We start from the raw sequence: 14823 nt of genomic DNA on the forward strand, positions 1-14823 counted from the left end.
CAGCATTTTCGTTCCTTTACCTTGAGATATATTGTTTACATATATTATATTGTTGGCTTTTGTTTTTTTGCATCAAATATTTGCTTAAAACACACAGGTAAAAGAGGGATACACAGACACATAATAGCACCCAGGCATACACAGCATATGTACTCCCCTCAAAATTTCTCATTTTAATCCAAAGGTATCCAGTTATTACACTGCTTACAGAGAGATATGACTATTACTTTCCTAAGTTGCAAAAGAGAATAAAAAAGGTGATGAATTACAATAGAGTTGAATGAGTAGGGTTACCTTCCCTTGCTGATGTCAACATAACTAGGATTTTATATTGAGGTATGAAGTGAGATGAGTAAAATTTTGCCCTGTAAAACCAGCTAATCATCATTGATCTTGCTCTTGTTCTTATCACCACACATCAGTTTGGATAACAAGATGAGCTGTGATTGTAGATGAATAAGTGGGAATCCAGATATCTAATTATAGGATTACAAATCATTCTTATCCCAAGTTCTTCATTTCTTCAGGACACAGTACATCCTTGTTTTCACTTCTGCAATAATATTCACTATATTTGGAGGCAGTCCTAGTCTAATATCCGGGGTATCTATTTTGTATTTTGCAAACTATGGCCTGATTATTAGGAGTGCTGACCACCCACAGAAGCTGTTGGTGCTAAGCATCTTTGAAAACCAGGCCATTAATGAACTGAGAGTCTAGAAATTCTGACAGATGCATTTTAGTAAGTGCTGGATTTATTCTATAGTAATCTCCTTGAGTTGCGCGCATATATATATATAAAACTTAGGGCCAGATTTTACGAAAGTTAGTCATGCAGTTGCTTATCAGGCAATTGTATGTACAAATATACCTATGTGCACAGAGTTACCAGATCTGTGCATATAAATACAATGATTGTATGTGCAATTGTGCAACTACTCTTGAAAATCTGTACCTTAACTTCCTACTCTTACTGTAATTCTATTTAATCCATTTTTCTTTTTTAGAATATTCACATATTCCATACTTCATTTGTTCAATTGTATTTCTGTAATGATTCTTTTTAAAAAGTGTATTTTCCATTATGTGAGCACTTCTTGTAGTTTACAAGTACAATGGGAAATATTGAATCTTTGCAGTACATAGCAGGGCTTGCTAGCTCAAGGGCCAAAATATCTGACAGATGTACCTCCAAAGCAAGTTGAGAGAGCAAGAAAAAATAAATAGTTACAGGCCAGAGAAGGATTGAGAACAGGATCCTGTCCAAAACATCACAAATGATTTTTTTTTAAAGCCTACCATACTGAAATTGGATGTTTTCTTCTGCATGTGTTTTTCTCCTGCTTCCTCCTTGCTCTCTCTTCCTGCATTCTTCCCTTTTCTCTGGTTTCCATTTAACTGCTACCCCTACAGTTGATCCTTACTGCATGTGTTTGCTACACTGCTTTTATCATTAATTCATATAGAAAAGGGGCATCTATGTCAGAAAAGCCACTTGTGCATTCCCTACCCTGGGGGTCAAATTGAACAAGCAAAGGCCTGAATTTTCCCCAACTGCAGCAAAATCCATGAAGGGACTTTCTATTTGGGGATCTATGACAATATCCTTTTGGAGATTCCTCTTCATTACCACTCAAACCTGGAGGATTCCTGGAAATCCAGGGCCATCTGCAGAGGGGCCATCTATGCCTGCTGCTGCTCTGGCTCTCAATAGCCTCCCATACACAGGAGCACGGGGATAATGTTAAACAATTACTATAGGCTGGAGCTGTACTAGTGCGCTGACAAGACTGAGGAGGACATAGACGTGGGCATAGACTTCTCGCAAAGTACGGGCCCCAGCAATGTGCACATCATGGTGTTAATGGGGCAGGCTCATGCTGTGGAATGCCGATTCTGGGCCCGGGAAACAAGCACAGACTGGTGGGACCGCATAGTGTTGCAGGTCTGGGACAATTCCCAGTGGCTGCGAAACTTTTGCATGCGTAATGGCACTTTCATGGAACTTTGTGACTTGCTTTCCCCTGCTCTGAAGCGCCAGAATACCAAGATGAGAGCAGCCCTCACAGTTGAGAAGCGAGTGGTGATAGCCCTGTGTAAGCTTGCAACGCCAGACAGCTACCGGTCAGTCGGGCATCAATTTGGAGTGGGCAAATCTACTGTGGGGGCGGCTGTGATCCAAGTAGCCCACGCAATAAAAGATCTGCTGATATCAAGGGTAGTGACTCTGGGAAATGTGAAGGTTATAGTGGATGGCTTTGCTGCAATAGGATTCCCTAACTGTTGTGGGGCGATAGACGGAACCCATATCCCTATCTTGGCACCAGAGCACCAAGCAAGCGAAAAGGGGTACTTTTCAATGCTCCTGTAAGCACTGGTGGATCACAAGGGATGTTTCACCAATATCAACGTAGGATGGCCAGGAAAGGTACATGACGCTTGTGTCTTCAGGAACTCTGGTCTGTTTCAAAAGCTGTAGAAAGGGACTTTCTTCCCAGACCAGAAAATAACCGTTGGGGATGTTGAAATGCCTATAGTTATCCTTGGGGACCCAGCCTACCCCTTAATGCCATGGCTCATGAAGCCATACACAGGCAGCCTGGACAGTAGTCAGGAGCTGTTCAACTATAGGCTGAGCAAGAGCAGAATGGTATTAAAGTGTGCATTTGGACGTTTAAAAGCGTGCTGGCACAGTTTACTGACTCAGATAGACCTCAGCGAAACCAATATTCCCATTGTTATTACTGTTTGCTGTGACTCCACAATATCTGAGAGTAAGGGGGAGACGTTTATGCTGGAGTCAAATCGCCTGGCCGCTGATTACGCGCAGCCAGACACCAGGGCAGTTAGAAGAGCACAGCAGGACATGCTGTGCATCAGAGAAGCTTTGAAAACCAGTTTCATGACTGACCAGGCTACGGTGTGAAAGTTCTGTTTGTTTTTCCTTGATGAACACTCCCTTCCCCCCCCCTCTTGGTTCACTCGACTTCCCTGTAAGCTAAACACTCTCCCCTCCCCACTTCGATAACTGCTTGCACGGCCATCTCCATGCAATGAGCATCCTGTCTGCTCCTTTCTGGTCTGTCAACGGAGGCTCAACAATTGATGCAGGACCTCTCCTTTGACAGCTAGGCCCTGATTGCAGAGCAGATGGACAGTAAACTGCATGGCCTTAAGGAATCCTGCACTACCCTGAAAACTCTGGGGCTGTACGTTCCAGGTCCAGCCCATAAGTGGTTCAAACCGCAGCAATCTCAGGGCCAAGGGAGTCAACCCTGCTAGGAGTCCCGTCCCCCTCCCAAGAAGAGTAGGGGCTACAAGGGCCACCCAAGCCACCCCCTCCTCTTTCTGTCCAGCATTTTGAGGTTTACCAGACTTTATCTCAGATCCATCTGTCCTGCTGTTCTCCAACTGCCTTTCTTTTTTCCTCCCCACATGGACAGCTATAACTTCAGACAGCTGTGTCCTCAATACTGTGGCAGAGGGTTATACCCTACAGTTTACTTCTACCTCCCCCCACCCTGCTTCCCCATCCCTCTTCAGGGACCCTTCTCATGAGAGTCTCCTTGCGCAGGAGGTAAAGGGGTTGCCGTATTTGGGTGCTGTGAAAGAAGTGCCTCTTGCGTACAGGGGTTCTATTCCCAGTATTTCTTAATCCCAAAGGCCCAGGGTGGTCTGCGGCCCATCCTGGAAACTACATCCTGGAGCTGAGGGACCTAATCAAGTATATAAAAAAGCTAAAGTTCGGCATGTTCTACAGTCCAGAGATTACCTGTACATGGTCATTGCCATTCCCCCGATGGTACTCTCCTCACTGCAATGGTAGACCGAACAACATGCCCCTCCCCCATCATTCCATCAATTTGGTGTCGGATGCCTTGGACTTTGGCTGGGGCATGCACCTCAGCAACCTCCAGACCCAGGGTATGTGTAACGTCATCTCTTCCAGGGAGCACATAAGCATCAAAGAGCTCAAGGCAGTCTGCTTGGCATGCAGAGTCTTCATACCACACCTGTCGGGCAAGGTGGTAAGAGTCCTGACGGACAACACAGCCCTGATGTTCTACATCAGCAGGCAAGGGGGAGCACGTTGGTCGAGACTCTGCCAAGAGGCACTCCATCTCTGGGACTTCTGCATCAGCCATGAAATCCATCTGGAAGCTTGTCACCTCCCTGGCATCAAGAACATGCTAGTGGATCACCTCAGCAGGGACTTCTCTCACCACGAGTGGTCGCTTCACTTGGACGTAGCCTGCATGATCTTCCAGAGGTCGGAAACTCCCCATGTGGACCTGTTCACCAGTAGGCTAAACAGGAAATGCCACTGGTTTTGTTCATGGCAAGGCCTGGGCAAGGACTCTGTCTCTGCCTTCCTCCTGTTGTGGTCATGGAACCTGATGTAAGCATTCCCTCCGATTCCTCTTATCAGCAGGGTCCTGGCAAAGATAAAGAGAAACAAAGCACAGGTTATCTTGATCGCCCTGGCGTGACCTCGCCAGCACTGGTTCGGCACGCTAATGAACCTGTCAGTGGCCCATCCCTGGCCCCTGCCCAACTGACTGGACCTGCTGTCACAGGACCATGGTCAGCTCCTGCACCCCAACCTCATGTCCCTCCACCTCATGGCTGAACCCGGAGGAGCGGACCTGCTCAGGTGAGGTCCAACAGGTCCTCCTGGGAAGCAGGAAGCCCTCAACCAGACTGACTTACTGGGCCAAGTGGACGAGGTTTTCCTGCTGGGCGTCCAAGCATGGTATCTCTACCTTGTGCTCTTCCGTACAATCTGTCTTAAACTACCTGCTTCATTTGAGGAACAAGGGCCTGGCACACTCTTCCATTAGAGTGCATCTTGTGGCCATCTCCGCTTTTCACCCACCGATCCAGGGACAGACGGTGTTTTCTCATGACATGATGGTCAGATTCTTGAGAGCCTTGGGAGATTCTTCCCGCAGGTACGGGCTCCTGTCCCACAGTGTGATCTTAACTTGGTCCTGTCTAGGCTCACCGGTCCATCCTTTGAACCTCTGGGTTTCTGCTCCCTTTTCCACCTGTCATGGAAGGTTGTGTTCCTGGTGGCGGTGACATCAGCAAGACCATCTCTGAAAGTAAAGCCTTGACCTCAGGACCTCTGTACATGGTCTTCTACAAAGATAAGGTTCAGTTGCGGCCCCACCTGGCCTTCCTGCCAAAGGTGGACTCCTCCTTCCATATGAACCAGGACATCATCCTCCCAGTATTCTGTCCCAAACCGCACAAGACCAGTGAGGAGAGGCGTCTTCCCGCCCTGGACATCTGGAGTGCCTTGGCTTTTACTTAAACGTACCCAGCCCTTCCAAAAATCGACTTAACTCTTCATTGCTACAGTGGATAGGATGAAGGGTCACCTAATGCATAAGGACCTGTTATGATCTGGGGGCGTTCTGCTGCTGCCGCCGATTCAGAGCTCACTCGATGAGAGTGCAGCTGTCTTCGGCGGCCTTCCTGGCACACACCTCTGTCCAGGACGTCTGTAGAGCTGCAACGTGGTCCTCTGTTCACATGTTTACTTCTCATTAGGCTATCATTCAGCAGGCCAGAGACAATGCTGGGTTCGGCAGAGCTGTGTTGCAATGTACACATCCATGAACTCCTATCCACCTCCAGGGGTACTTTGGAGTCCCCTAATATGGAATGGACATGAGCAAGCACCTGAAGAAAAGACAGTTATCTTTTCCATAACTGGTGTTCTGAGAGATGTGTTGCTCATGTCCATTCCACAACCCTCCCTCTTTCCTCACTTTCGGAATTTCCGGCAAGAAGGAACTGAGGGTGGGGGGAGCCGCCCGCTGCCACCCCTATTCCACGCCAGGCAGGCGCCACTCCAGAGGGCACCAGAGCTGGTCACCTACAGATACTGCTAAGGGAAAAACTTCTGGCTCTGGTGCATGTGGCAAGCGCACACACCTAATATGGAATGGGCATGAGCAACACATCTCAAAAACACCAGTTAGGAAAAGGTCTTTTGCTTCCGATTCCTGGAAAGTAAGTGGCAAGCTTTGGAATTGAAGGACTAGGAAGTGGTTTGTGGGATAGATTGGCAGACTCTCCAGACATGAGTCTGGCAACCTGGACTCAATCTGCATCCACACTATGAAATGCCTGGACTTGGACCTGCCTCATAGACTCGGGCTGTGCACCCCTTCCCTGCTCCCAAACAGGGTGCAAGGACTTTCTGACCTGAGTCGACTAATTTTGTGTATGGATGGCAGGGGGGCTTTGGGTTCAAACTTGAGTCAGAGCCAAGGCTTAGTGTTCAGCATACATATACTCCTAGCCAGAGATGTCAACTATCCCTAATTTTCATTAATTGTCCTGATTTTTAGGTCCAACATACAGCAAGTAGGACCATGGTCACAGTGGGCATTGTTCTCTACTGCTTCGATGGCACATTCACAGACTGCGCAGTGAGAGTCTGTTAGGAAGCAAACTGTGGTGATTTTGAATGGATTGGGGCACTGCTGGGTTCAACGCCCAAGCCAAAGGCTGCATGTTGCACTCTAACTACCCCCATGTGCTCTAGGTACCTAGAGCACGCCAGCAATGGCCATGCCGGACAGTTAGCGTGCTGTCATCAACCTGTGGTTTGGGCAGTGAATCCAGCACCCCAAACTTCACTGACTATTGCTGTAGCTTGACTTTATCAGAGTCTTACTGCATAGTCTCCTGGAGCAGGAGCAGGCAGTGATGGTGGCAGTGGAGGAGAGAGGGAACATGACTAAGGAGGAAGAGGAGGCAGATCATCCTGGGAAGGAAGTCCAGGCCCTGAACTGGTAATGATAATTAAGGACCCTACTTTCCTAGGGCTGCTTCCCTAGGGCTGATCTTCCCCTTCTCTGTGTTTGGAAGTAAAGGTCAGGGGTGCAATGGAGGCAGGGGGCAGGCCCTCCCCTTGGCCATATACACACAGACTGGTAAGGGCAGGGGTGGAAGTCCACACAATGTCCCTAATTCCTTCCTAACTTTTTTCATCATCTCCTCTCAAAGTCTCAAAGCAAGGTTGGCATCTCTGCACACTAGTCCCTACTGCATTAGCCATGGGTAAGGCTGCGAGTCTTTCACAGAGATCACGGAAGTCATGGATTCCGTGATTTTTCTGGGGCCTCCATGACTTCCGCAGCGGCTGACCCCAGAACCCCCTGAGCAGCTGGGACAGCTCTGGGACCAGCGACACCGGCCACTGCTCCGACAGCCCCAGGCAACTGGTCCCAGGCACTGCCCTGGAGCAGCAGTCTGGGAGGAGCAGTGGAGCCCCAGGATGCCCTTGCCCAGAGAAGCAGCAGCAGTGGTGGGGCACCGGGCCTCCCTCCTGGCCCAGAGTGGCAGCGGTGGAGCCCCAGGCTGCCCCCCTCAACGGGCAAGATATAGTCACGAGTATTTTTAGTAAAAGTCACGGACAGGTCACTGGCCGTGATTTTTTTGGTTATTGCCTGTGACTTTTACTAAAAATACCCGTGACTAAATCATAGCTTTATCCATGGGACATTTCCTGAATTTTTGCAGCCCATGTGTGTTTAACTCTTCATAATCACTACACTAGAATTCCATTGTATGTAGGGAAATTTAGCTTTGGCAGATTTCATCCAAAAGCCAAAGCTGAGTGGATGAGGCTTGGGTCTGCCATTTTAGAGATGTGGATTCTGTTCCTAGCTCTGCCAGAAGTGACCTTGTGCAGCCTGTTACCTTATTGCAAAATGGGGGATATGAGGCCTTGGTTAATAAAAGCTTGTGAATACCCTGAAATAATAGCAGCAGAAGAGGAGGCTTAAATTCATGATATTCTGGGTTCCTGGCCAGTACACTTCGTAACCTATTTTGTGTGTATCTCTCCATCACCATGCTAACCTGTCCCAGGGACAGCTCACAGCATAGTTTGTAGGTGTCCCATTCACTTGCTCTAAGGGTCAAAAACAAAATGCAGGAGCTTTTTAGGTAATGGGGTTTGGTCTTGGTGTGAAATCTTAATAGAAGGCAGTTCAGCGATAAGGAGCAGCAAGAATTTTAGTTATAAATTGGGGACGCATCAGTTGGAAGTAACGGAGGAGAAGGACCTCGAAGTATTGGTTGATCACAGGATGACTATGAGCTGCCAATGTGATCTAGCCATTAAAAAAGCAAATACGGTTTTAGGGTGCATCAGGCGAGGTATTTCCAGCAAAGATAAGGAGGTGTTAGTACCATTATATAAGGCACTGGTGAGACCTCATCTGCAATACTGTGTGCAGTTCTGGTCTCCTATGTTTAAGAAGGATGAATTCAAACTGGAACAGGTTCAGAGACGGGCTACTAGGATGATCTGAGGAATGGAAAACCTGTCTTATGAAAGGAGACTCAAAGAGCTTGGCTTGTTTAGCCTAACCAAAAGAAGATTGAGGGGGGATATGATTGCTCTTTATAAATATATCACAGGGATTAATATTAGGGAGGGAGAGGAATTATTTAAGCTTAGTACCAATGTGGACACAAGAACAAATAGATATAAACTGGACACTAGGAAGTATAGACTTGAAATTAAACGAAGGTTTCTAACCATTAGAGGAGTGAAGTTCTGGAACAGCCTTCCAAGGGTAGTAGTGGGGGCAAAAGACATATCTGGCTTTAAGACTAAGCTTGATAAGTTTATGGAGGGGATGGTATGATGGGATAGCCTAATTTTGGCAATTGATCTTTGATTATCAGCAGGTAAGTATGCCCAGTGGTCTGTGATGGGATGTTAGATGGGTTGAGATCTGAGTTACTACAGGGAATTCTTTCCTGGGTGCTGGCTGGTGTCTCTTGCCCACATGCTCAGCATTTAACTGATCGCCATATTTGGGGTCAGGAAGGAATTTTCCTCCGGGGCAGATTGGCAGAGGCCCTGGAGGTTTTTCGCCTTCTTCTGCAGCATGGGGCATGGGTCACTTGCTGGAGGATTCTCTGCAGCTGGAGGTCTTCAAACCACAATTTGAGGACTTCAATAACTCAGGCATAGGTTAGGGGTTTGTTATAGAAGTGGATGGGTGAGATTCTGTGGCCTGCATTGTGCAGGAGGTCAGACTAGATGATCATAATGGTCCCTTCTAACCTTAAAGACTATGAGCAGTATCCATATGCATTTCATGTTTGTCACTGTCTGCTCTCAAAAACGTATTGTAAAAAAGTTGATATCTTAAACAATGGGTTTTGTTTTTGTTTTTCCGGGTAGCCTTTATCCCAGGAACCTCTTTGTCAAATTACCTTACTCTTCACCAGAAACTCAACCCTTAGCCATGAACTGGTGTGCCGATTTTTCCAACGGGTCCTAAATGTGGATTTTAGGGAGGTTTGAAAACTTGGCTTTAAACAAATCTAGCTGCAACCTTAAATATGGATTTGCTATTGCTTCTTCACAATAAACATTTTTTAACTTGCCTGTGGATATTTGGAAATTCAGCTGCTCTAACATTTTCCTTAGATACTTTTGTTATATTAAGGGGAGTATAAATTGAAGTTTTCATTGTAGAGATGTGTCCTTGGTTTTTTGAATGATGGTGGGCGGAAAATAAAACTTAGGGCTATTCTGGCTTAATTTCTACTTTACTAAATAAATATTAGTATTTTATCTAGAATAAAAATGGAAGGTTGCAGCATGTATAAGCTAAAATCTGTTTTGTGAAATACAGTTGGCTTTTTGAACCATAGGTGGTAGAAGGTTATTAATATATTAAATGTTTAACAAGTACAAGTCTGTGTATGAGTCTTTTAGTTTGGCAAAGGTTGTTCATTCTGTTGTGAAACTCTTCTGGTTCAGCAGTACTCAAATATTTTTGTAGGGTTCTTGCATTTCATCATTAGAACATTGTAATTTTCTTTTACCTCTTAATTTTTGTTAAAACAGGAATTAACTTTCAATTTTATCTTCAACCATAGGAAGAAGGCAAGGTTCAGATAACTTATTTTCCTGATGGGGGAATGATTGATTTAATGTATTTTCCATACTATGGAAAAAAATTACACGTAAGTATGTTTTAATGATAGTCATGTGTTTTGTAAATTTTGGGAAGCATTTTTAAGATGGGTCTGTGATGGTTATTGCATTGTTCAGACTTGAAATTTCCAACAAAATACACACATGAAATATTACTTATGCATGTATTTCAGAGTACTTGAAAAGATCTGTGCTTCACCTGCCCATACACAGGAAAATAGATTGGGCTTTACTGTCTTCTTACTGAAGAAAGTAAGACTGAATTCACACTAACATGATTTCAGTAGTTTTGCTGTAAAAAGTCAGTTTTCCTTCAAGTGATGTGTTCACTGACTTACATTTTATTAGATCTCCTCAAATGAAAATAGAGGTGGCTAGCTCAGGTAGGCCTGTCCACAGTACAGTTAAGAGTTAGAAACCAGTCATTGACATGATTATTATTAACCAAGTTTAACTATCTGACATGTACTAATCATACAACTAACAGTTTTTTGCCCTTATCAGAAGTCTAGACTTGTTACACTATTGTTTTTTGAATAATTGGTTCAGCACACTTCCCCTCCCTCCCCCACAGTGTTGTTGGTGTCACTCTTCATGTCCTTCATGCTTTATATCCTTTGAAGCACTGTGGGGTAGCTTTCTAGGCTTTCCCAGAATTTGCTAATATAAATACTGTTAGCATGCTAAATCCATATAGACCAGGGGTCTCAAATACGCGGCCTGCCAAGCTCCCCACGCCCCCACCCCACACAGAGTTATTTCCTGCAGGTGAAGGGTGCAAGCTCTGGGAAAGAGTTTGGGTGCAGGAGAGGGCTCCTGGCTAGGGCAGAGTGTTGGGGTGCAGGAGGGGGTACAGGGTGCTGGCCCTGGGAGGGGGCTCCAGGCAGGGGGTTGGGATGCAGCCCTCCTCCTGGTAGCACTTACCTTAGACGGCTCCCGGTCGGCGGTGGGTGCAGCAAGATTAAGGCAGGCTCCCTGCCTATCCTGGCCCCACACAGTTCCCGGAAGGGGCCAGCATGCCCCTGCAGCCCCTGGGCGGGGTGGGGTGGAGGGAGGGTATATGGCTCTGCACGCTGCCCCTCTCTGCAAGCACCGTTTCCACAGCTCCCTGTTCCTGGCCAATGGGAGCTTCAGGGGGTGGTGCGTGCAGGCAGGAGCAGCGCGCAGAGGGAGACTCCTGCCCATGGGGCCCCACTGGCCGCTTCCGGGAGTGGCATGGGGCTGGGGCAGGCAGGGAGCCTGCCTTAGTAGCAGCCCCACTGCAGCAGCAGAGCTTGTGGTCGACTGAGAGATTCTTTAGGATTGACCAGTCGGTTGCGATTGACCGGTTGGTGACTGCTGCTCTATACCTAAGGTAAGGTATGATAGTGGAGGAATGTTCTGGGGTAAGGCAGAGTTCAATACCGTTCCTGGCTTGTTCAGCCTAGCTGAGTAAGGAACACTCTCCCTGTATTTTCTTGAGCAAGTACTCCCTGTTGTAACAGGAGTCTTGGTTGCAGGGACATCTTGGTGCTGGGATTAAGTTAATCTTTAGTCTCTGTGAGGATGACCCAGCATCTTCTTCCCATTCTGACAAGTCTTATAATTTAGATTGAGGAAGCGTTGTCTTGTGTTTTAGAAGGGACTGGACAGGACTTGATCATAGATTTGGGTTCGCTTTCTGTATGACCTTGTGCCTCAGATTCCCATCTGTAAAACAGATATTATATTTATTTACTGCGCAAGAATGTTGCGAAGGTAAATTCATTTTTTGGTGTTGATACTATGATGATGAGGGCTATATAAGTACTTATGTATTCTGTTTGGGAGTCCAGAATGGCCACCTCTTTGCCACCTCCCTCCCCCAGTGCAATCTACGCTGCCGAGTCTGTGTGGTGAGTCAGCCTTTGATGCCAACACTGAGCAAAAGGCCCTCTGAGATCATCCTGATTGCTTCTAGGGCATCACAGAGGACTGTCTCATCTAATCACCTTTTGGAAATTTTGAATACTTTTGAGAAGAAAGGTTTGAAGAGGAGCCTGTCTGAGCCCTTGAAGGAATTACTTTCTGTTCTCCTTAGCACTTCCATAACCCCTACTTCCATTCTAGCATCTTCTGTTACAAGTATTTGGATCTTTTTACCCAACTTACTAGTTTGCCAGTTTTCTTCTCTCAATCACATTACCAGGAAAAAGCTAATCTACATAGCTAAGATATAAAGAAGACTGGTGGGGAGGGGAGGTGCTACTGAAAACAGATACTTTCTTAACAGAAAAAAAATCTATTAAGGAGTCCACTAGATTATAGTTAATGGGAAAAATCTAGGAGTCAGGCTTCATCCTTTAAGTGAATAACATTTTATATCAAGAAGTGTTTTGATCTAGGGATTATTTCCCAAAGGTCTTAGGGTTCACTTCACTAGAGCCAGTACAATCTCCCACAGCTTGTCTTAGACTTCACTGCAGCGGATCTCTTCAGAGCTGCTACCCTGAAGTTTTGTACCTTTATACAGCACTATTCCCTAAATTTAGCTTCAAAATTTGGTGCTCAAATTGGTGAAGTTATCTTCAGATCTACCACTTCTTAAGTTTCAAGGAATGTGTATTTCTAAAATAGTGATACCCACCCACCCTCTTCAATGGTCTGATTTTAAGTGTCTCAAGTTGAGCACCTAAAAATTGAGGCACCCAGAATCACTAGCCACTTTGGGAAATAATGGCCTAAATCAATAAATACATAAGAGTTCTCAGATTACAGCATACTTGTGAAATATAGGTTTAGTAGCTGTTAGTAAATTTATATTTTACTAGGTCTTGAAATGCCATCTGTAACAAATATAAAGGGTCCTTTTAAAAAGTGATGCCTTGCTTAAATTGGACTTTGAAACTAGAATTCAGTTGAACAAGCTTTTGATATAACTTTCCTTCCTATATTTTAACTTTTGACAACAGGAATTAGTTCAAGAACTATAATTGCTCCACTGAATAATAGAGATCATCATATAGTTAAGGTCAACATCCTCAGGAGAGGAATCCTACCAGAAACTATCACACTGATATTAAACTTTAGAAAAGATGGTTGCAAAAAATTCCAAAGAAGCTAATTCAGTCCCTCAAGTCAAAATTTAGGAAATTCGGAAATCCTTAGCCTCAGCGTGGATGCTACTTAAATATACCATAGAAAAGTCATGGAATGTGTGCATGTACGTAAACAAAGATGGAAACAGAAAGGCATGTTAAAATGATTGATTAGCAAGGTCCTGTTTGAAGTGAAAAGGTATCTGTAAGAAAATGGAAGTTCAACACAAGTTAAGTGAACAGAAAAGAGCATAAATTATGGCAGATTTTTCCATATGCTTGTAAAAAGCAAAAGGTTAATATAGGCTTGAATTTTCAAAAAAAAATGGAGAATTAGACACCCAAATCCCATTGACTTTCAACGGAAGTTGCAATCAAACTTTCTTGAGCACCTTGAAAATCCTGTCTATAACTGTAAATTTTTGCTGAATTTTTCAGTTTAGACAAATGCTGTGCAGAATTTTAGCCTGATTAACTCCTACACAAATAATTTTAACTGAGTTCGGGTACATCTACATCCCAAATTAAGGTATAATTGTAGCATGGATAGGCAGACCGGCACTAGCTTTAATTGAAATAGCATGGCTGACCAATAGCAGTGAAGACGCAGCAGCACGGACACAGCACTAGCTAGGAACAAGAGTCTGTGGCAGGTTTGTACTGGTATGGCTAGCCTGTGCCGCAGCCCATGCTGCCACGTCTTCACTGCTGTTAGCCGCGCTAGCTGGAATAAAGCTAGCATGTGTGCGCCTACCTGCACTACAGTATCACCTTCATTTGCAGTGTAGGTGTACCCTTAGATGGGACTCTGTAAAACTGGGGTTTTTGTTTGCATTTTTGTAGTCCAGTAAACAGTAAATGAAGTGAATCTGCAATCTTAATTGTTTTTATTCAGAAGAGTTTACTGTGGTATCTGAAATAATTGTCCCCCCTCTCTATTTACTAGGCTGACTATCTACAGCCGCTAGTGGCTGTTCAACTAGCAATTAACTCCAGCAGTACCAAAGAAGATGTAACAATTGAGTGTAAGATTATGGGATCTCCCAATTTAAAAAATGAAGATGACCGTGACAAGTTTCTTGGACGAATTTCCTTCAAAGTTCAGATGTCTGAATAGCATGAGTCAATCTCCACAAAGTAAACATTGTGTTGTCTGTTTTTTTATTTTATATCAGCTGGACGTGTCATTCCAGGATATAAGACCACCTGGGATAATGTGGCACATGGCATTCAGGGTAGCATAATAGTGTGCTTCCAAATCATATTTAAAATCCCTCAAAATAACTGCCTGTCAAGCTTCTGTCTGCCCCACTGGACCAGTGTACAGACCATAGTTATGTGATATTAGGGACCTGTAAATAGTTGATTCCAGACATGTAATAATGGTGGTCTTTGTCTGTTCTAAAATGTGGTTTTATCCCCAAGTGACTGTCTCAAACATAATGTGCTGTGCTATGTAAATACTGTATTGATTTAACACTGGTTTGACTGTCATATCTCAGCACTGATACAGTTTTAGGGATCAAATGATAAGAATAAATGGTACCTGACCAACATAGTTATTTAAAAAAAAAACAAAAAAACTCTGCAAGAATTGCATGTGTGGAGAAGCCTTAAGTCCTGTACTGGGTTGGGGGGACTAAATAAAATGGATTTTAAAAGTGTTGATATGGATTTTTGAAATTATTTAAGTGCTGAACTAGTCTGTTTTTGTGCTTGTCACTGTGCAGGTATCTGTAAACATGTAATATTTAGTATTTTAGTTGAGAAATTGAATCTCATTGT

General features: G+C 44.7%; 1 protein-coding gene across 2 annotated transcripts in view; it reads left to right on the top strand.

Annotated features, from left to right (window-relative positions):
* The window catches only part of ATP1B3 (ATPase Na+/K+ transporting subunit beta 3), a 57347-nt gene extending 42744 nt beyond the window's left edge, over positions 1-14603 (top strand). For both annotated transcript variants that reach the window (XM_045030492.1, XM_045030494.1), the window contains exons 6-7: positions 9925-10011; positions 13985-14603. In XM_045030492.1, coding sequence (XP_044886427.1) covers positions 9925-10011; positions 13985-14155 — 258 coding nt within the window. In that variant the 3' untranslated portion in view covers positions 14156-14603. The remainder of the gene's footprint in view (positions 1-9924; positions 10012-13984) is intronic.
* The last annotated feature ends 220 nt before the right edge of the window (positions 14604-14823 follow it).

Source organism: Mauremys mutica, chromosome 9, assembly GCF_020497125.1.
Source record: "Mauremys mutica isolate MM-2020 ecotype Southern chromosome 9, ASM2049712v1, whole genome shotgun sequence".
Taxonomy (NCBI): domain Eukaryota; kingdom Metazoa; phylum Chordata; order Testudines; family Geoemydidae; genus Mauremys; species Mauremys mutica.